General features: G+C 41.1%; 1 protein-coding gene across 1 annotated transcript in view; it reads right to left on the bottom strand.

The window, feature by feature from the left end:
• LOC132362974 (zinc finger protein 709-like) overlaps positions 1-24,112 on the bottom strand; it is a 45,946-nt gene that overhangs the window by 2,517 nt on the left and 19,317 nt on the right. Inside the window, exons 2-4 of the mRNA XM_059918217.1 lie at positions 13,894-14,026; positions 638-764; positions 378-438 (exon numbers count right to left, since the gene is read on the bottom strand). Of these exons, the coding sequence (XP_059774200.1) occupies positions 378-438; positions 638-764; positions 13,894-13,896 (191 nt within the window). The 5' untranslated portion in view covers positions 13,897-14,026. The remainder of the gene's footprint in view (positions 1-377; positions 439-637; positions 765-13,893; positions 14,027-24,112) is intronic.

Here is a 24,112-nt window from a genome sequence, read left to right as displayed (position 1 = left end):
AAAAAACAAGGAGTATATTATCAATGAGGTCTTTATTAACAATTTTATACTTAATAGTAGGATATTTGAAGTACATTTTTATCAGTTATAGCAATAGTGTAGGTTTTATGCCTTGTCTGAATTGTTTCAAGTTGAATATAAGAAATGCTCTTACAATCATCAAAACAGTGACATTCATATAGAGTTTATTTATAGTGTTGAACGATTTTGCAAACACTGAACATCTATGTCACATAAGAAAGTAATTTTGGTGAAAATTTTCTAAGAATAACTAAATTTGGAGCATGCATTATTTCTTTTATTTCCTTCTTTTAAAATTGCATAACATAACAGGATACTTACATGAGGCACTATTTTATATTGTGAGTGTGACTTACCTTAGTTTTCTCCCCTGGTTTTTGTACTGATCTTCAATGTCATGATCTTCCCATTTTTCTCCTAAATTGCAGACCAAGAAAAATGATCCCAAAATATTAGAAGTTATAGAAAAACTATCTAAGTCCATTGTTGGCTGTGACCATGCCTAGTTTATTTAGCAATATCCTGCATTTCCACATTCAACATCTTGGAACAATGTTAACGAGCAAGAAACATGTGTTCTCTAATTGACAAAGTAAAGGTAAGTTGTCATCCTCACCTACTGAGGCCAGGTTCCTCAACGTTTCCCACATCACATCTCTGTAGAGTTTCTTCTGTGAAGGATCCAGTAAAGCCCACTCCTCCAGGGTGAAGTTCACAGCCACATCCTCAAAGGTCACTGAGTCCTAAAACATCCCAAATATGTGTATAGTAGGGTGTGTGAGACTAACAGCACTGGACATCTGTACACCACTTATACGAAGGTTATGTATGCTCCTGTCATCTCCAAACATCTATTCTATGACTTGGTCATCAGAAACTTACTCTCTGTCCACACTTCCTCATAAGTTTAACAGCATCGTGAAAACATGCAAATTATTTACATAGTTTTATTGTGATCTCGTCACATCTTATTTCTCTCTAATTGCAGGGTCCAGAGCATGTTGGGAAATGACAGAAACACTACACACATGAAACAAATATCATTTTAAGATCATGGATTCCTTGTGAGGAAAACTCTTCCCTCGCCCTTCTTATTACCCACCATTTACAGCACACCATGAGCCAAAGGGTCAAATTTGCATAAGATTTTACTAAATAAAAACATAGTGAAAACTAAAAGCTTTTAGTTCTATCCCTATCACCAAACATGAGAATCCAGAACACCTGTAGAAATCCAGCTTTTAATAAGGTCCAGCTGGCTATTTCGTCCCTAAGTACTCCAGGCCTTTAGAAGTAGTGTGGTATGATGTAGCTGGTGGAAGGAAAATATCCTTGTCAGGAAATGTTGCTTTTAACTTGTGTCATACTTACCACAGGCTCAGTTTTCCCTTTCTCTCTCTGGTTTGATGGACTAGAAAGTTATTTGGAACTTAGAGTTCAGATACTAGGAAGAAGATGTCACAACTTAGACCACAAAGTCCCTATACTCGTGCGCCTTGGGGCTGCTTAGAGGCACACAAAGTGTGATAATATGCCAGAAGAGCTCTTTATGGCAGAACCAGAACACTGGGCCCTGTGCCTTGCTGACCTTGAGGAACAGCTGCAGACTGCAAGTGTGTTCACTGAAAATCACTATGGATTCATGCCTAATTTGCCCATAAAATATATGAAGGATTCAGCAGTGCTTTCCTCCAAACGACTCTAAAATCTCCATTTTCAAACAGCAGGAAGAAGTGTTTCCCAACCAGCCATTCTAGAGGCTGTTCTCCCAATTTCTCTAATTCCCAAGCTCCTATCTGGTCTACAGAAATATGATGGCTTGACCACTGAACATACGAATTCCTTAGTTGATGACACCACATACTGCCAATAGTGAATGAAAGGGTTTACTTCCATAATTGAGGTCTCTGGGGAAAGTAAGGCATACTTCTCCAGCTGTCATGAAATGGCTTGAGAGAGAAAGGAAAGGTGCCTGGACTTTTTTTTTTTTTTTTTAATTGAGGTTAGGTGGTGGGTTTGGGTGCAGGTTCACACACAAGAACAGGATCTTATGAGGACTGACTGTTTTGCTACTGCCAAAGGAAGGAGCACCAAGGCACTCTTATCACTTTGTATAGATGTGGGTCAAAGAGAAATGAGGGGGGATGAGACTTTAAGGTTGTCAGCAGCCAGTCATCAAAAACTGGAGTCAGAATTCTGGTTTCTGGTTTTGGATGCCATCATTCCCAACCTCATAAAAAAAAGTGAAAACACTTGAAATTGACAATTCTTCTCAGTTCCATCAGAGCTCTGAAGTCACAGGAATCCACTGTTTTCAAAGTTGGGAAACAGAAAATAAAGATACAAGGCCTATACTGAAAACAATCTATTTCACCAGAAGCTAGTTCAAAGACAAAAGAGAGCAAACAATGAAGAACACAATATCCATGAACTGTAGGACAATGACAGAATGTTTAAAATACATACAATGGAAATACCTGAAGGAAAAGAAAGACAGAAAGAAACAGAAGAAATAAGCAAAATAATAATTACTGAGATTTTTCAAAAATTAATCATTGATGGCAAACCACAGATCCAGGAAGCTCAGAGAACACAAGATGAAAATGCTAAAAAATGTACACCCACGACACAGTGGTTAAGAATCCACCTGCCAGTGCAGGGGACACGGGTTCAAGCCCTGGTCCAGGAAGATCCCACATGCCGCGGAGCAACTAAGCCCGTGCACCACAACTACTGAAGCCCGCGCGCCTACAGCCCATGCTCCACAACTAGAGAAGCCACTGCAATGAGAAGCCCGCGCACTGCAATGAAGAGTAGCTCCCACTTGCCACAGCTAAAGAAAGCCCGCACACAGCAACAAAGACCCAATGCAGCCAAAAAATAAATAAAATTAATTTTAAAAAAAAGCACACCCAAGTATATCATATTCAAACTGAAGAAAAAGAGCATATATTGAAAAAAGCTAGCAGAAGAAACACCTTAGTTATAGAGAAAAAAAGATTAAAAAATTTTTTTATCTTATTGAAGTATAGTTGATTTACAGTGTTGTGGATTTAAAAAATATATATATATATTTATTTATTATTTACTTTATTTACTTACTTACTTAGACTGCACTGGGTTTTAGCTGTGGCATGCATGCAGGATCTAGTTCCCTGACAAGGGATGAAACCCAAGACCCCGGCATTGGGAGCTCAGAGTCTTACCCACTGGACTACCAGAGAAGTCCCTACAATGTTAATTTCTGCTGTACAGCAAAGTGAATCAGTTATACATATATATTCTTTTTCATATTCCTTTCCATTATGGTTTATTACAGGATATTGACTATAGTTCCGTGCTATACAGCAGGACCTTGTTGTTTATCCATTCTATATATAATAGTTTGCATCTGCTAATCCCAAACTCCCAATCCATCCGTCCCCCACTCCCTCTTGGCAACCACCAGTCTGTTCTCTATATCTGTGAGTCTGTTTCTGTTTCGTAGATAAGTTCATTTGTGTCATATTTTAGATTCCACATATAAGTGATATCATATGGTATTTGTCTTTCTCGTTCTGACTTACTTCACTTAGTATGATAATCTTTAGGTCCATCCATGTTGCTGCACATGGCATTATTTTATTCTTTTTTATGACTGAGTAGTATTCCTTTTTTTTTTTTTTGGTGTGTGTGTGTATTTATATATATATGTATATATATACACCAATCTTCTTCATTCATGTATTGATGGACATTTAGATTGTTTCCATGTCTTGGCTGTTGTGAATAGTGCTGCTATGAACATAGGGGTGCATGTATCTTTTCTAATTATAGTTTTGTCTATATGTCCAGGACTGGGATTGCTGGCTCATATGGCAACTCTATTTTTAGTTTTTTAAGGAACCTCCATACTGTTTTCCATAGTGGCTGCACCAACTTACATTCCCACCAACAGTGTAGGAGGGTTCCCTTTTCTCTACACCCTTTCCAGCATTTATTATTTGTAGACTCTTTAATGATGGCCATTCTGACCAGTGTCAGGTGGTACCTAATTGTAGTTTTGATTTGCATAGAGAGAAAAAGACTTGAATTAAATCAGACTTGTTTACAGAAACCACAAAAGGAAGAAGAGAGTGGAGTGAAATACTGTACAGGCAGGAATACTTCATTTCATTGTGCTTCACTGTATTGTACTTTGCAGATTTTGTGTATTTTACATATTAAAAGTTTGTGGCAACCCTACATTGCCAGATGATAGTTAACACTTTTTAGCAATAAGTTCTAAAATTGAGCTATGTAGATTGTTTTTTTTAGACATAATGCTATTGCATACTTAATAGGCTACAATATAGTATAAACATAACTTTTATATGCACTGGGAAACCAAAAAATAAGCGTGACTCACTTTATTGTGGTGGTCCTGAACAGAACTCCCAATCTCTGAGGTATGCCTGTATTTAAAGTTTTGAAAGAAAAAAAAACCACTCTCTTGGGACTTCCCTGGTGGCGCAGTGGTTAAGAATCCACCTGCCAATGCAGGGGACATGGGTTTGAGCCCTGGTCCGGGAGGATCCCGTATGCCGTGGAGCGACTAAGCCCGTGCACCACAACTACTGAGCTTGCACTCTAGAGCCCACGAGCCACAATTACTGGGCCCGTGTGCCACAACTACTGAAGCCCACGTGCCTAGAGCCCGTGCTCCACAACAAGAGAGGCCACTGCAACGAGAAGCCCGCGCACCGCAACGAGGAGTAGCCCCCACTTGCCGCAACTAGAGAAGCCCGCACGCAGCAACGAAGACCCAACACAGCCAACAACAAATAAACAAAATAAATTTAAAAAAAAGAAAGAATAAAGTATGGTTCTTTAAAAAAAAAACCAAAAATTCTTAGTTTTCAAATCCCAAAGCTAGTCCTTTGAAAATATTAATTTAATAAAAATGATAAACATCTAATCAAGACAACTGAGAAAAGAAGAAAAACAGAAATTACTAAATCATAAATAAAAGGAGGAGGAAATAACCATGAAAAAGGATTTGATACCATCCAACATCCATTTATGATAACAAACTAGAAATTGAGGGGAAGGCTCTCTTCTTAAAAAAGAACAACTATACAACACCTGTAGGTAAGATCATACTGAGTGGTGAGAAACTGGATGCTTTACTGTTAAGAGGGGAATAGGGCAAGGAAGTTTCCTTTCACTGCTCCTATTAAACAATGTACTGGAAGCCCTAGCCAATGCAGTAAGTTAAGAAAAAGAAATAAAAGGTATACAGAATGGGAAACAACAAATAAAACTGTCTTTGTTCCTTATGACATGATTGTTTATGCAAAACATCTGATAGCATCCACAACAACAGAGATAACCCCTGGAATTAGTAACAGTGTATAGCAAGGTTGAAGGATACACAAGTCAATTGCTTTCCTATAGACCCACGCAAATACAGTCAATTGATCTTTGACAAAGGAGTAAAGGCAATTCAATGGAAAAAGTAAAGCCTTTTCAACAATGCTGTAAATAATAGATATTCACATAGAAACACACATGAGCATACACAAAATGAAAGTCGACACACACCTTACACCTTTCACAAAAATTAACTTAAAACAAATCATATATCTAAATGTCAAATGAAAAAGCAAAAACCTGCTAGAAGATAACATATGAGAAACTATAGGTGACCTTGGGTTCGGTCATAAATTTTTCAATAAGACACATACAAAAAAATCCACAAAAGAGAAAAATGCTAAGTTTCACTTCATTAAAATGAAGAACTCCCGCTCTGGAAGAAGTGTTTAGAGAATGAAAAGGCAAGTCACACACCAGGAGAAATTCCTTTGTAAAACACTTATCTGATAAATAACTGATACCCAAAACATCTAAAGAACTCTTAAAGCTCAACAATAAGATTACAAATACTCCAAATAAAAATGGGCAAAAGATGTGAACAGACAACTCACCAAAGAAAGACAGATGGAAAATAAGGAATTTGAAAACATGCTCAACATACATCACTGGGGAATTACAAATAAAACAATGAGCTATCACTACATACTTATTAAATGCCAAAAATTTTGAAACACTCAGAACACCAGCCATTGGTGAAGAGGTGATGCTATAGATAATCCTTATTCATCGTTGGTGGGAATGAAATTTGATATGCCTGTATTGGAAGACAGGAATTTTCTGTCAAAACTAAATACACTCTTACTTCTCATACTAAGATCCAACAATCACACTTGTTGGTATTGACCTAAATGAGTTGACCTCACGATCTCACATTTTCACAAAAACCTACATATGAATGTTTGTAGGCACTTTATTCATACTTGGCAAGGGTTAAGAGTTAAGCAAGATATCTTTCAAGAGTCAAATGGATAAATCAGTGGTACATCCTTACAATGAAATACTGTTCAGTGATAAAAGGAAATGAGGTATCAAGCCATGAAAACACATGGAGGAACCTTAAGAGTATACTGCTAAGTGAAAGAAGCCAATCTCACAAGGCTACACACTGTATGATTCCAAGTGAATGACACCCTGGAAAAGACAAAACTATGGGCCAGTAAAAAGATCTCAGGCTGTGAAGGATTTGAGGGTTGGAGGGAGGGATGAATGAATAGGTGGGGAATAAAAGATGTTTAGGGAAGTGAAACTACTGTATGTGATACAGAAATGAAGGACACAGGTCATTAAACATTTTCCAAACCCACAGATCTTACAACGCAGAGTCAATGCTAATGTAAACCGTGCAATTTACTGTATCAGTATTTGCTGAGCAATTTGAACAAACGTACCAGTTAAACAAGAAGTAAAAAATAGTGCAAACTGTGGATGCAGAGGGGTTATGTGGGAATTCTCTATACTTTCTGATCTATTTTCCTGTAAACTTAAAACTACCCGAAAACAACTGAAGTGTATTAGAAAAAAAAAGATGAAGACAAACGAATTACAATTCACCCCTGATTTGACTGACTGATGACTGAAACAGGACACCTTTCATTCAACTGATTTGAACTCATTCAATAAGGCAGTATGGTGCTCCATGAGCCTGAGACCAGTAAGAGAGGTAAAACTTCCACTGAATGCCATGTTGAAGAGAACTGCACTGCATATTCTGAGAAGTGCCATGGTTACTATCAATAGTGTCTAGAACTCCAACATGGATGAGGATTGTCCTGGCAAGACAGTGTGTTCTGGACCTAGGGCATGTTAGACGAGATTTACCTTGATTTATATTTTTGGTATCTCTTGAGTTCAGAGGTTCCTAAAGTTCTTTTACCACAAAGGGGCAACTCTTGGACAATCGTCCAAAAGTCTGTGAATACAAGTAGATGAGGCCAATTTTGGTCAGTAGTAAGATGACTGCCTGATGTTTGGTTAGTGTGACCCTGGGGTTTGGTCATTCATCAGGGATATCACAATTAAGGGATGAAGAGCAGCAACTCTCCATGAAGCTCATCATGTAGGAATGCATATTGTCATCCTTAAAGTCTATGCACACCCAAAAGCTGTGCATTCCATCAATCCCAGGGAAGCCTCCATCTGGGGAAGTGGTGACCTTTTCCAACACCAAAGCAACTTTCAAGGGACTGAATAGGGAAGAGGCCACCCTCCTGCAGGAGGCATAGGCCAGGACAGGTTTGACTCCATCATGTCACATGGAGGTGTTGGTAGGCATGCTGACCCGATGGGGTGCTATTTCCAAGGTCAAAGGCATAATGGGCAGCTCAGCAGAGGATCGCATGCTCAGCACTTGTGAGAGCCTCTATTTTCAAGAGAGCCCGGTACATGGTGATAACTGAAGTTCTAAGGCAGTTCCTTGCACCAGAAGCCTATAGACAACTTAAGGCCATCATGGGTAATTCCAGGAGGCATTAACCTCTATACTGAGGGAGACTCCAAGGGAACTAACAGGAGTGCCTGTTGTATGGCCATTTAAACACAGTCCAGAGCCTTCTGTAGTAGGGGTGCCCTCAAGGTAGGGGCCAATTTCCAAGTAATAGTAAAAATGGGCTCAGGTAAAATTCGTAAATAAGGAATATGTTGTCTCTCCAGCACCAAAAGAACCTAGTAGATCTTGTGGGTGCTGAGAGGGACTACAGATATTTCTTCACATTGTCAGGGAGGGAGCAGCTGTCTAATTACCAAAAAACATTCAGAAACTTAACCAAGGGCCTCACATATGTGTGGGGTCAATGGCCCATACGCTTTTTGCAAGCTCCTTTTTTCAATAATTGTATGTTCTGAATGAACGAGAAATGAATGTCCTCAGAGGAGGATGTCGTTAGTGTGATGTCATACCTGTGCTCCTGGAACAAAGTGCATGCAGTTCAGATCTTCCTGCAGAGACTGTGGGATGGCCAAGCTGCTGAGGTTCCCTGAGGGTAACCAGGTAAAGGTGTATCATGTCCCTTCAGAGGTGAAGGCAACTGCAGCTGAGAGGGTGTTGAAATAGGCACTGAACAGAACAGGCTTATCAAATCTGTGAGAGCAGGATATTTACCAGACGCTGATTGGATGGAGTAAGTAATTTCCATAATGTTGGAGACTAGGAATAGGGGCTAATTTGATGCAACCACAGCTCGGGTTGCTGTAATCCACTACGAGGTGTCATTCATCCTTTCCAGGTTTAAGGGCAGACCAAATAAGGCTATTAAAAGAAGAAAATTGGCAGTAATCACTTCTCCCTAAATACATTTCTTATAATGATTTTCAATAATTCAAGGCCTTGTTTAATTTAAATCAGGCCATATTAACTAATTTAACTGATAGCTAAGGTCTCTCTCTGGAGTCTCATTTTGTCTAGTCAATTTGGAAGTAGAAGACTTAATTTAATTTTACTTAATGAACCATGGGTTCAGAGCTTCCCTGCTCACTATGGGATATTTTGGGACAATGGGCGATATGACTATGAGAAATTTAGGCAAGATGAGAGCTCTGCTGCTGAAGGCAAACTATATCTATTTGTCCTTTATATTATAGTCAGTAAGTCTTCCTAAGATGATGAGGTAAATTGTTTAAATTTAGTGGGATCCCCAGGTATACCTGTAATTTGAAACCTAGTTTGATTAATTACATGAAGTTTTGTGAATTAGTGCAGTACAGGAGATGTTAATATTAATTCAAACCCATATTATAGAGGACCAAAAGCCAAGCAGGCCCCTTCCATCTTTTTGCTATGCAAATTTTTTTAGCATATTTTGGATTTACAATTGAGTGAAATTGTGTTCCTTTGTTTCAGTACCTTTCTTCTCTTGTTCCCTCCCTCCAGTCCTTCCCTGTTTTGTATTTTAGGTCACTGGATATACTCTGGGGGAGAGGGTGTCCTCTCTTCTCTTGTATTGATAATTTCTTTCCTCCAGACAGCCTCACCCCAGTGCCATCAGGGTCAGAGGCCTCCTTCATGATAACTGGTTACTTTATAGAAATTAAGCACCCTAGGCTTAAATTGTTTTAAATTAATCCCTTTGCTGTGCCGCAGTGAGGCTATGGGTTTTGTCCACCGTAACTCAGAGGGTCAGGATCTTTGTTGCAGTAGAGGCAGGGGAAGCAGCAGCAGAGGTACTTAAGGGTCCTGGTGAGCCCTCTGGTATTAGGAGTGGACTCAGCCTGGCACCTACTGGCTACCTTTACCCTCTCTTCTCTTCCTCTCTGGAATAATTGTTCTTTTCGGAGTGACCATCCAAGGGGCTCACCTCATTCACACGGTATAATCATCCGAGTACCCCCCGAAGATTCCCCCCATCCCGCCCCAAGGTCTGGGTGAACCCAGCCTCAGTCACACCTTCACTCCAAACACATATAGGTTCCATCCAAGCCATGGACTCAGGACCACTATAAGGAGGGCCCCATTCCCATGCTCCTGCTCCCAAAAGATAAGGAATTACCAAAACTGCCTGTGTATATAGAACCCAGGCTTGGTGGATCAGCAATGCCACACAGGGCAGCACAGCGCACAGGAGGAGACCCCAGCAAACAGCAGCTCACAGAGCAGGAGCCTCTAGGCTTTCTTATCAGCCTGTCCTGATAAGAAGCACCATGGGAAAAGGAAGGGGTGAGGCTTATCTTTCAGTAGTCAAACATCAAATATGTGGATCCTGACTACTCATTATAAGAACAAACCCAGGTAAGAGAAACCGCATTCGCACTGGCTTGTTTTTATATAAAGAAACATTAACAGGATGATCAAGAAGTAATCAAAAACTGGTAATTTGAGATTGGGTTGAGTAAGAGTACAGGAGCGGAGGAGGATATGTAGGTAGGGAGTCATTAAGTTTCTTATTTCAGGAATATTTTTTAACCCTCATGTGCATGATTTATTTAAAATCAGGAGAGAAATTGATATGTCATATTTTCCCATGCTTAATCAGTATTTTAAATTAATTTTTGCTTTTTAAAATTAATTTTAACTTTTCTACATAGGAAACCACTCCAAGATTTAATCCTTTAAATGCTAACAGATATAAAACTGCACACCGTCAAAGATTTACAAATCCCCTTCTAACTAAAAGGACAAGAACATTATAGTTTGTCCCTCCACTGCATTTCACGCTGGGGATATTTTCAGGAATGAGTGGCATAATATAAAATATTAGGGGTTTGCAATTAACCCCTGAAATAGACTAGGAATTTAAAAGATGTATATAAGCTTTGAGGTGTTTTCTTCATATCAACAGAAATATAAACTTAATTGTTTTTTTCCTCACATCCATTAAAATAAGAATTCATTTGCTTTAGGAATAGCATGGCCTTTTAAATGTCAAAGTTCCCTAGGGACAGGAGGGCATTATGCTAAGTGAAATAAGTCAGAGAAAGATAAATACTTAATAATTATAAATGGAGTATAACCTTTAAAAACTGTATAATAAATACTTTTTTTAAATGGAAAAAGCACCTGAGCACTTAAATACACCCATCTCATGTTGAAGTTCTTTTGCCTAAATGGAACAAAATTCTAATTGGTTCCACAATTTTCTTGCTTTACTCACATCGTATCTCTCAATCAACTTACACACTAAAAGCCCCAAAGCTAATGGAAACTAGAGTCAAAGAACTGCAATCTTCAGTTGAGAAAGAAATCCAAAGAAAGAAACACATATTTGAAATGACTGAGTGATTTTGAGGATTCCAGTATTTATGTGAAAAATTTAACAATCTTTGCAAAGTACTTGGAAATTGATATTGGCTTATTAAACCTCCTTAAGGTAGAATTTTAAAGCTTTTCACGCATTGGAACTCTACCTGGTTTGGGACCAACCCCAGAACAAAACAGAGCCACCTCTTACACACACACACACACACACACACACACACACACACATACGACTGCAATAAACCTGGAGAACTTGCATGAGGGAACTCACCTTAAAAGGAGAAATTGTATAGTTTTTAAAATTGTATAAAATAAAATTGTGGGCTTCCCTGGTGGCGCAGTGGTTGAGAATCTGCCTGCCAATGCAGGGGACATGGGTTCCAGCCCTGGTCTGGGAAGATCCCACATGCCGCGGGGCAACTAAGCCCTGAGCCACAACTGCTGAGCTTGCGCGTCTGGAGCCTGTGCTCGGCAACGGAGAGGCCGCGACAGTGAGAGGCCCGCGCACCGCCATGAAGAGTGGCCCCCACTCGCGCAACTGAAGAAAGCCCTCGCACAGAAACGAAGACCCAACACCGCCATAAATAAATAAATAAATAAATAAATAAATTTATAAAAATAAAATAAAATAAAATAAAATTGTTTGCTCTGCTATAAACCACCATTAAAAATCACAGTGTTTTAATTTGGTACTCAAATACCATTTTTGGATTAAAAATTGTCACAGAAGTAATAAAAGATTCCAACAACAACAGCGACAAAAGAAACACAAATACTGGAATCAACACAGATAAGCAGTCTTCTAGCTACAGTTCAGAAGAAAAACCCACTTTCAGAAATATGACCGAATTCCCAGACTTGGGGTCTAAGATATAACCCCTAGAGTGGGTTAGTCGCTGGAGAAGGAGGGTAGGGACAGCTGAGGAGCCACATGAATGAATTCTGGGAGCTCCACATGCCCTCCCGCGTCCTGTAAGCATGGAAGTCCTGCCTCCACTAGGTTCTAGTTTCACAAGTGAGGAAACTGTCAGCCTGATCCAATTTAAGGTTCTGACTCAAATTCATAAACCCTTTGTCTACAAGACAGAGGATGTGATCGTAACAGACTCTCTTAATGTGCACAAATTACACTGAGTGCACCTTCACTGTGGATGCACAACTCAAACACGACGTCTAGAAATGTCTAGGCCTATGGAACCACAACTACAACCTCAGAAAGGGAATCAATCCCACCTCCTTGCAGGTGCACCCCCCACTTTCCAGGGCTCTGTAGCTTCTCTCAGCGTTAAGTCTCCTTGTGTGATGGGTGTAAGCAGGTAGGACACCTGCAGGGGAGGCTCCCCAGGAAGAACAACTGGGCCTGCAAGTCCTTCTCTTTACAGGCTCAAGGAAGCGTGGATCACTGACTATAGCCCTCTGCTCTGCACTGGAGGTGCTTCGGAACACGGTTGATGTTTTAACTGACACAAACCTGGTGTTTGAACAATCCAGCAAAATAATTTAAACCCATCATTTATGTGGAAAGGAGATAAGAAAATTGTAAGCCACTGTTACTAGTTCAACCAGAAAACACAAAATATCTACTCCTTGCAGAAGAAAAGATGTCAGTTAACGATTATTTCCAAAGCAAGAAACTGGTTTGAAAATAATTAATCGCACTTGAACACTTGGTCTGCAAGTCTCAGCAGACACCACACAATCTGAGAATTTCATTTGAAATCACCCAAAAGTAAAGAACAGTCCTCAGAAACTTACTACACACGCTTGGGGGAAGAAAAAAAGCAAAACAAGAATTTGTAAATGGAATGTAATCCTGGAATATTTTATTTTTTCTGAAATTCACTTTTGCCTCTTTGGAAATATTTTATACTACTGTCTTTGAAGCTGTATTGATTCAATACATTTTATCTGATTGAAAAACGATGTTTAAATACATGAATAAGTCTTTTAAAGGTGACAATCCCAGGGAGGGCCAACGCTGACAGCACGTATCACCCAGGGAAGTTTTAAAGAGGAACCTCCACCCATAGGATGTCTGTGCCCAGGAATGAGTCTGGGAGGAGAGGCACAAGGATTTTGAACAACCTAATTCCAGGAGGTTATTCTTTGCTTTCTTCTCATGGAAAACAGCCACAGACAAAAGTAAACTGGAAAAAAAAGGGCCATCCAGGGCTCTGGGGGAAAATGATAAACAGTTAAAATGCTGGGTCTGTTTGAAATGTACCACGGAGCACAAATAGTTGATAACGATGCTGTGAATCAGAGAAGGAAATGGCTTTGGGAATGTGGGGTGCATTGTGAAAATTTAGGGATTTATTACCAGCCCTAGAAAGAGCTAGGCTGAGGGGACAGGGTCGTGGACTTGAGACTCTGCTACCCAAATAATTGGAAAACTCAAGGAGAAAACGGGTGCCCCCTGGGAGAAAGTAAGGACTGGGGACCCCCCAGACCACAGCTCCTCTCACGCACGAACCACGGAGACCGAGTCACGATGGTCCCCTGATGACCCTCCCGGTGGTCACCACACAATCTGGGGCGGACGTGGGGCTGCGGGGCCGGGGCCGAAGCCGCGGCTTGCAGTGACGGGACAGGACACCGGGGTCCCGGCTGCCGGCCCCGCCCCCACGCTGCCGGACGGAGGGGACCGAGGTCCGAGCGGCGCCACTCGCGTCCTCAAGACCCCGGAGTTGACAGCGGGGAGGCCCGGTACCATCACAGCTGGTTCGGGTCACTTCCAGCCAACGCCTCCTTCCCTCCCGCTCCAACTCCGCACCCTGGTAACCCACACTCACCATTTTTAGGTTTCCTGGGTCTCTCTGAATCCTTCCTATGACTCCCACGACCACCGCAGGTCACAGCGCGACAGACTCCGAGGCACTGCCACCACCGTCATTGAAGGATAGGAAACCGGATCGCTAGCCCGGCCTGAGGGAGTGAAAACGCCTGAGCTAGAGCGGTGCGTCGCCCCACCCACCTGCCCAAGCGGCGCCCCTGATTGGACACTTTGCAAGGCCGCATCCCCCAATGCTTGAGTGACAGCTGGGCGGGAGGACGTGTGACTCTTGGAAACTAGCTTCCGCCCCGCCCCTGCCCCGACCCGTGCTGAGGGCAGCGGGTGGGGCGGAAACCTGACCCAGCCTGATTCCTTTGCGTTGAAACAGAACTTTTTCGCCCAGCTCTGTATGAACACATGAGCGCAGGGAATTTCTGACTGAGTTTCCCAATGGAGCAACTAAGCACAGAGCATGAGGGTAGCCCAGGCAGGTGTATGATCAGGCCACCCAAGATGGCTGTTCTCTTGCTCTCTGTACATCCCCTGCTCTACCAGGCCCTGCTTCACCTACACCCTATTCACATGACTGATCCTCCCTCTTAATCTTGGAGCCTAATCAGTAAATGCTTAGGCGCTTGCCCCCGGCTACTGATTGTTCTAATCTTCAGATCAGACTATCTCCACTTTCATAGTTTATCAAAGGGGTGGTGAGGTTTCCTGGTAACTGAGGAGCCAATCTGAGGTCAGTTTCCTCCATAACTGGAAAACCCAACGAAGACTGCTCCTTGTCCTGCCTGACATCTGCTGTCTACCGTGGGGTGTAGCTCCAGGAGCCTTCTGCGTCAGACGTGTAAGATCCCGTATCCGTTAAACCATTGATTTCTCTACGGCTGATTCCGGGTTCTTTCTTTGGTCTTGAGACTGGGCAGTTAATGGGTTTGCAAACCTGCAGGGTGCAACCCAACACCTGGCCACACTGGAAAAGAGGGTCTTGTGTTCTTTAGGGGCCAAGTGTGTCGACTAAAAAAATATTCACCACCTAAAAGCTGAGAGTTATGTTTTATTCGGCAGACATACTGAGGACTTCAAGCCTGGGAGGCAGCATCTTAAGCAACCCTGAGAAGATTGCTCTGAGGAGGCGAGGGGGTAGCTAGGATATATAGGAGTTTTGCAACAAAGGGCAGGTAGTAGGAACAAAAGATTACTGTTAATAAAAGAAAACTAGATATCTCAAGTTAAGGAATTTAGCACTTTTCTATATATGGGAAGATGCAAGAGTCTGGACTCACTGAAATCATTCCTTTGATGTGTACCTCAGCTACAGTGTCCTATGTTTTCACATCCTGAGTTTCTTCAGGGCTCACCACTGTTGGGAGTGGCTGCAGTCTGATGGCTGCTAGATGGCAGGTATTCTTTGTTTCCTTCCTGAGTTCCCTCAGGGCTCCCCGGCTCACTGCAGTTGCTGATAAATGTAACATCCTTTGTTTACTGACACGGCAGGCAGGCAGTATTTTATTTCTCAAGGGTTTGGTGTAAGGCTGGGAGGCCACTCATGGAACTGTGACCCTTTTTCAGAAACACAGAAACTGAAATGTGACCTCACCATCTGTAATAAAGAATCTGGCTTCATCGTAATCTTCAGTTTTAAGTTATTTTTTTATTTTTTTAAAATTTGGCTGTGCTGTGTGGCTTGCGGGATCTTAGTTCCCTGACCAGGGATTGAACCTGCACCCTCGGCAGTGAAAGTACGGAGTCCTAACCACTGGACCGCCAGGGAATTCCATCCATTTTAATCTTTGATCCTTGACAGCGCTGAGCCTTCTTCCATCCATCCGTGGTCCAACCCCACTCATTTGGTACTTAAGAGAAGGAATCCCAAGCACTTGGCTCTGGTGGGAAGTTTGAACCCTACAGTCCTAGTTGGGCTCAAGGACTCTCTAGAGTCTAAGCACAGGGTGTGAGATGTATTCATTAAATTCTCAGGTGAGGAAATTTATTTTAGATTAGTTTTTGCCTTTGTCCCTAGAGAACTTGAAATGTAAGCGACTATAATATCCCTAAGACAACTGATTCCGGGTTTCCCTGGTGGCGCAGTGGTTGAGAATCTGCGTGCCAATGCAGGGGACACGGGTTCGAGCCCTGGTCTGGGAGGATCCCACATGCCGCGGAGCAACTGGGCCCGTGAGCCACAACTGCTGAGCATGCGCGTCTGGAGCCTGTGCTCCGCAACAAGAGAGGCCGCGATAGTGAGAGGCCCGCGCACCGCGATGAAGAGTGGCCCCCGCTTGCCGCAGCTAGAGAAAGCCCTTGCACAGAAACGAAGACCCAACTCAGCCAAAAATAAATAAATAAATAATAAAAATAAAGGAATTCCTTTAAAAAAAAAAAAAAGACAACTGATTCCTATTTTCACTAATATAAGAAAACAATAAATCGTTATGTAAATTTGAGATGCACCTGGAACCTCTTCCCCCGCCCCCAGATTTGTTGAGGTATAATTGATTAATAAAATTGTCTATATTTAAAGATTACAATGTGATGATTTTCTGATCTACATATACTATACTGTACATTTGTTAAGACGGGGGATTAAGAATTCTCACCACACATACACACAAACAATGTGAGGTGATGGATGTGTTAACCTGGAAACTCCAAGATGCTGAAGAGACTGGATTGCAAAACTCTTGCATTGCAAAGTGCTTAATGCAATTATTTACTTATTTCAACAGCTTTATTATGATATAATGTACATACTATACACTGCACCACTTTAAAGTGTATAATTCAGTGGGTTTTGGTATATTTACAGATAAATGTAATCATCACCACAATTTTTGAACATTTTGGTCACATCAAAAAGAAAACTGTCTCCCCTTTATCTGTCACCGCCCAATCGTCCCGTCTTCCTCCTCCAAACCCCAGCCTTAGGCAACGCCTAATTTATGTTCTGTCTCTATAAATTTGCCTTTTCAGGGTTTTCATATGAAAAGAATCCTAGTATCTATGGTTTTTGTGACTGACTTCATTGATGTAGCATAATTTTTTAAAAAGGGACAACTGTGTTGTAGCAGGTATCAATTGTTCATTCATTTTTATGGCTGAAATATATTCCATTGGATGGATAAAACATGTTTTGTTTATATATTCATCTGTTCATGGATATTTGGTATGTTTTCACCTTCTGGCTACTATGAATAACATTGCTATAAATTTCATGTACAAGTTTTTGTTCCAACATGTATTTTTCTTGGGCATATACCTAGGAGAGGAACTAATGGATCATATGGTAACGCTAGGTTTAATTTTTGAGGAACTCCAAGACTGCTTTAGAGAGTGGCTACACCAGTTTATATTCGCACCACGTTTATGAGGGTCAAATTTCCCCCCATACCCCTGACATTTGTTATCTCACTTTTTGATTCCAGCCATCCTAGTGGTTTGTTTTTTTTTTTAAATAAATTTATTTATTTTTGGCTGTGTTGGGTCTTCGTTGCTGCGCGTGGGCTTTCTCTAGTTGCGGCGAGTGGGGGCTACTCTTCGTTGCGGTGCACGGGCTTCTCACTGCAGTGGCGTCTCTTGTTGTGGAGCACGGGCTCTAGGCGTGCGGGCTGCAGTAGCTGTGGTACTTGGGCTCAGTAGTTGTGGTTCGTCGGCTCTAGAGCGCAGGGTCAGTAATTGTGGCGCACGGGCTTAGTTGCTCCGTGGCATGTGGGATCTTCCTGGACCAGGGCTCAAACCCGTGTCCCCTGCATTGGCAGGCGGATTCTTCACCACTGTGCCACCAGGGAAGCCCCAGTGCCAAGTTTTTTTGATCCATTCACTGTTTATGGACACTTGGGTTACTTCCACCTTTTGGCTATTGTGAATAATGCTAATAGACACACGAGTGGACATATCTGTTTGAGTTCCTGCTTTTAATTCTTTTGAGTACTTACCCAGAAGTAGAGTTGCTAGATCAAACAGTAACTAAATTCCAAATTTTTGATGAACTGCCATGTTGCTTTTCATCCTGGCGACACAATTTAATAGTCTCAGCAATAGCACACAAGGATTCCTAAGGGTGTTTTCACTTTCTGGATGGTGTCCTTTTTTTTTTTTGGCCGAGTGTCATGCGGATCTTAGTTCCCCAACCAGGGATCAAACCTGTGCTCCCTGCAGTGGAAGATCGGAGTCCTAACCACTGGATGACCAGGGAATTCCTCGATGGTGTCCTTTGAAGCACAAAAGTCATTACTTTGATGAAGTCCAATTTACCTATTTTTCCTATTCCTACCTATTATTTCCTATTTCCTACCTATTACTGCTCTTGGTGTCATATCTAGCAGTATTTTGCCAAATCCAAGGCCAGAAAGTTTTCCCTATGTTTTATCTAAGTATTTTATTTATCTATTTATTAACATCTTTATTGGTATTATATTGTTTATATGTTTTTTATTATTATATATGTTTAGGTCTTTGATCTTTTTTGGTAAATTATTGATTATGGTATGATGTAACGGTACAACCTCTTTCTTTGCATATGGCTATCTACTTGGCCCAGCACCGATTTATGAAAAGAATATTCTTTCCCCATTTTTGGTACTTTTGTCAAAGATCAGTTGACCACAGATATAGGGGCTTATTTCTCAGTTCTCAATCTGTTCCATAAATCTGTATGGTCTAGCCTTGTGTCAGTTTCACACTATCTTGATTACTTTTGCTTAGTATAATGCTTTTGTAACAGGGAAGAGCCAAATCTGACTACACCTTGGATCTATTTTTTTTACTTCAACCTTTGTTTTCCGCTGCTTTTGTTCACTAAAAGGATACTGTCTATACATAATGGCCTGCCTCGGGGAACCCTGCCCCTCTGCCTGAATGTTGAACCAAAGTGCCTTTGTTCAGGGAAACACCCGGAACCTGTCCACCTGTGGATGGCTACAAGGAAGAAGAAATTAACACATCCCCTCCAGGTGATATTTGCAAAACTTATGGCCTTTTTACTTTACTTCCTCATCTCCTCCCCCTCTCTGTGTTATAAAAGAAACTGGCATCCAAACCCCAATAAAATGGTTATATTGAGACTTTGGTCTGCCATCTTCTCCATCGGCCGGCTTTCCAAATAGAGTCGTGTTCCTTGTCTCCGATTCACTGGCCTGTCGTGCCGCGAGAAGAGCGAGAGCTTGGGCTCGGTAACACTTTGATGTCAGGAAATGTTAATACTACTACTTTGTTTTTTTGGCCGCACTGAGCAGCTTGTGGGATCTTATTTCCCTGACGAGGGATTGAACCCAGGCCTTTGGCAATGGAATCTCGGAGTCCTAACCATCGGACCACCAGGGAATTTCCTGTTTATCTTTCTCAAGATTGGTCTGGTTATTCTAGTTCCCTTGAAATTCCACATAAATTTATGAAACAGCTTGCCAATATCTATAAAGATTACAGCTGGGATTATGATAGGTATTGTGTTGAATCTCTAGATCATTTTGTGGAGTAGCAGCAACTCAACAATGTGAAGTCTTCTGAACCATGAAATTGGGAGTTTTCCCATTTATTTATACATTTCTTAATTTCTTTCACCATGTTTTGTAGTTTTCAGAGGATTTGTTTTGTACTTTGAGTTTAGTTTGTTGTTCTTTTTCTAGTTCTCTGAGGTGTTAGGTTGTTAATTTGATGTCTTTCTTTCTTAATATAGATGTTTATCACTATAAACTTCCCTTTTACTACTACTTATACTGCATATGAGTGTCCTGTTTGGGTATCCCTAGAAAGCCTATCTTAAGTAGCCTGTGTCTAGCAACTCTCTGTTTCAATTCACTCTTTTTATACTGGAGCCCTGTTGATATGGTGGGAAGGTGTTTGGGTGGGAAAATGTTCTTTTATGTTATGATTAAACTTGTAATGTTTTGGTGGGACAAAATCCCTTGACTATAAACTTCAGAACAGTTTCTCGGCAAAAGATTTATTCCTCATCTTTTGTAGAGAGGAAATTTGAAGGGTGTGGGAGTTGTCCTCTTTCCCCAATAAGATAAGGTTTTAGCAAATAAGTTTTCTTTAAGGAATGGCCTGAGTTACAGAGAACAGAATGCTTTGTGTGTTTATCATTTTCTGCATGAAGAATGAGGTCATTTTTTCCAGTCTTCAAGGTGAGAACCTGCTTCGGATCCTGCAGGAAAAATTGATTAGTTTGTGGGGTTCCTTAAGACTCAACTCACTAAAGCTTTTAACTCTCAAGCGAGTCCAATCTGGGTCTCCAGTAAATTCATTGTTAACAGTTTCTGTGCTCCTAGAGTTTGTGGACTCCAGTTGTTTCTCCTCCAGGTAAGTGGTTATTCTCTGTATTCACCTGTCTCTCATTTTTGGGAGCATTGGTATGCCATGTAATCTCAAATCTCTCTTAAATCTAAGAACAGGTATTGCTTTTCAGGTTCATCAGGTATTTTCTTGTTGTGAAGACAAGAATGATCACTCTGAGTTTTTATATATTGGAACAGAAATCATCCATTCACTTGTGTTGCTCACTTGTGAGACTACAGCATTTTTACTTATTCATTCTACTGCTAGAGCCCATGAAGGAAGTTTCAAAGGTTTTCTTTTGTGACCAATGCATCTAAAAACATTATCATACGTGGATATCTGTATTTGGATTTCTTTTCCTCATCTTCTAAAAATCCCCTACCCTGAATGTGTGTTTATAACCCCAAAGACATGTTCCATTGTAACCACTTTCTGTTTTATCCCTGCCCTTTGGAGGCAGGATCAACCCCCTACCTAAAATGAATCAGATGTTAAGACTGCTGTCGCCACATGCATAAGCAAATTAAAAAAAAATTATTACACAAAGGTACTTTCTAAGGAATGTAGGGTAAGTGGTTTGAGGTGGCTTGAGCAAAGGAGAATGGGTTGGCCCTTTAATGTGTACAGGGGTAGAAGCTGTAGGTTTTCAAGTTTGGACCATGCTACCTGCTGACACAAAAAAGACAGGGGCATATGTCAACCTTCCTAACTTGTTTACCCATTGTGGGCCAGGCAGGGTGAGCAGTTGTCTCAAGCAGATTGAGTCAGATATGAAAAATGAAGTCAGTGTCTTTCCTAATGTTTACTGACTGAATGATGACACATCTCTGTAAAAAATTAACAAATAGAAACCACAATTAAAATAGAGTTGAGAGACCAGAAGGGAGAGTTCTCACATTCTAGGACATAGCCAAGCCCAACAGGAAAAAAAGAAGACTCCTCTTGGTTCCTGGCAAGGACTCATTCAATGAAAAGCCATGGACTCTTTGTTTCCTACAGGCCTCCCATCTTCCTTTCCCTCTCTCTGAAAGTGTTCTTTCCTTGCTGTGTGGGGACTTGCCTATGGCTTGCCATAGTTCCAGACCCTGAATTGTGGTTCTCTGCTGATCCCAAATAGACCCATCTTTGCTGGAGAAATATGTAGCACAAGCAACATAATTCAGATGACAATGCCTGAAGAAAATATTTGAATTCAGTTATCCCAGGGTGTTGGAGAGAGCCAGGTAAGTGTCAGTATACTTCCAGAATTCTGTTCAAATATTTTAGTAATGTAATTACTTATTTTATTTTTTGCCCTTTAAAAAAATTTTTTTATTTTACATTAGAGTACAGTTGGTTTACAATGCTGTGTTAGTTTCAGGTGTCAGCAAAGTGATTCATTTATACATATACATATATCCATTCTTTTTCAGATTATTTTCCCATATAAGCTATTACAGAATACTGAGTAGAGTTCCCTGTGCTATACAGTAGGTCCTTGTTGATTATTTTATATATAGTAGTGTGTATTTGTTAATCCCAAACCCCTAATTTATCCCTTCCCCCCATGTTTCCACTTTAGTAACCATAAATTTGTTTTCAAAGTCTGTGAGTCTGTTTCTGTTTTATAAATAAGTTCATTTGTATCACTTTTTTTAGATTTCACATATAAACAATATCACATGATGTTTGTTTTTGTCTGGTTTACTTCACTTAGTATGATAATCTCTAGGTCAATCCATGTTGCTGCAAATAGCATTATTTCATTCTTTTTTACAGCTGATTAATTTCCCATTGTATATATATATATCACATCTTCTTCTTCCATTCCTCTGTTGATGGACATCTAGGTTGCTTCCATGTCTTGGCTATTGTAGATAGTGTTGCAATGAACACTGGGGTGCATGTATCGTTTTGAAGTATGGTTTTCTCCGGATATATGCCCAGGAGTGGGATTGCTGGATCATACGGTACTTCTATTTTCAGTTTTTTAAGGAACCTCCATACTGTTCTCCATAGTGGTTGTACTAATTTACATTCCCACCAACAGTGTAGGACGGTTCCCTTTTCTCCACACCCTCTCCAGCATTTATTGTTTGTAGACTTCTTGATGATGGCCATTCTGACTGGCATGAGGTGATACCTCATTGTAGTTTTGATTTGCATTTCTCTAATAATTAGTGATGGTAAGGATCTCTTCATGTGCTTCTTGGCCATCTGTATGTCTTCTTTGGATTTAGAGCTTCTGCCCATTTTTTGGTTGAGTTTTTTTTTTTCTTTTTTTGATATAGAGCTGCATGAGCTGTTTGTGTATTTTGGAGATTAACCTCTTGTCGGTTGCTTCGTTTTGCAATTACTTATCTTAATTTGTTGTCTCATTTGTTGTGTTCCTGGGGCACCTTGCTAGTGGAGCCTACCCACATGCAGCCAGCAACGCTTTTAGGGGAACAGAACTCTCTCTGATGGCTAATAGTCAAAAGCCAAGTGGTCATCAGCTACCATGACTGCCAAGGAGTTTTCCTTCAAGGAAAACATCTGAAGTATTAGCTGTCTGCCACCTATAATTAGAGTGTTTTGGACATTTCACGATTGGCATTAATGGTGTGTTTGTTGAATGACATCATGTGTGACCAGGTCAGTGCCAGTGACTTTCACTACAGTGAGCACCTGAGTGCAAATGGTAGGAAAACAGCACATTCGTGTTGGATGAGCTGGAGGGATTTTGAAGGAGGGTGCCCAAAATGAAATACTGACATGCAGGGTACACAGATTACAGGTGATGTTAGGAGGAAGAGCAGGGAGTGGGATAAAACAGTGGTGGCCAGGGTGCACCATGACAATCAACTGAAGACCTGCATGAGTGACCAGTCCGACAGAAATGTCTGGTATAGAAAGGCCTCTACTTATAAGGTGCCAGTAAGCCTGATGATCAGACCAAGTTATTGGCCCCAAAGACTGGGGGAATGAATCTAAGTAATGCCTCAAGCAGCAGGAAGACCTAACTCTAAGAAAGCAAGGTTTAAGTGGGTATTAAGATAACCTATGAGGGTTGTATACTAGGGTGGTAAGAGAGGTACAAGGTCTACCGAATGTCTTTTTCAAGAACCCAGTGTTTTGTTTTTCATAATTCAGTTGATAATATCAATAATATATAGAGTGTCTTGGTGAGTCATTTCATTTCGGTTTCAGTAGGTTCACGTATGATAGAATGAGTAATTACTCTATACAAGTATCTACCATAGTCAGAGCATAGCAAGTAGTCAGTAGAGGGGGTGAGGGGCCCTAGAAAGTCTGTTTGACTTTCTGACTTCCCTGGTGGCGCAGTGGTTAAGAATCTGCCTGCCAATGCAGGGGACATGGTTTTGAGCCTTGCTCCGGGAAGATCCCACAAACTGCGGAGCAACTAAGCCCATGCACCACAACTACTGAGCCTGCCCTCTGGAGCCTGTGAGCCACAACTACTGAGCCATGCGCCACAACTACTGAAGCCTTCATGCCTAGAGCCCGTGCTCCGCAATGAGAAGCCACTGCAATGAGAAGCCCATGCACCGCAACGAAGAGTAGCCCCTGCTCGCCGCAACTAGAGAAAGCCCACGTGCAGCAATGAAGACCCAACACAGCCAAAAGTAAATAAATAAAATAAATTTATAAAAACAAAACAAAACAAAAAAACAATGGATCTCCATTTCCTTAAAAAAAAAGAAAGTCTGTTTGCCATCAGCTGTAGGGACCCTTTCCTTGGTCAGGAAAGTATGTCCCTTGATTATATTATCAGTGTTGTGTTTGTTCACATCAAATGCATCATTGGTTGGTCACTAAGTTAGCCATGGCAGAAGAGGGAAGTCCTTTGAATTTTGCTTAACTTTAGAAGTCTCTACATGGTTATGGATTACAGGGGCTCACAGGGCCAAGGTTAATACCATCAGATCTCAGGTGCAATGATATGAGCCTCTGCAGACTGAGGTTTAATATGTGCAGTA

This window comes from Balaenoptera ricei, chromosome 3 (assembly GCF_028023285.1).
Source record: "Balaenoptera ricei isolate mBalRic1 chromosome 3, mBalRic1.hap2, whole genome shotgun sequence".
NCBI classification, from domain to species: Eukaryota; Metazoa; Chordata; class Mammalia; order Artiodactyla; family Balaenopteridae; genus Balaenoptera; species Balaenoptera ricei.
Note: the sequence above shows the minus strand (reverse complement) of the source record. Positions and strands in the feature narration are given on the sequence as shown.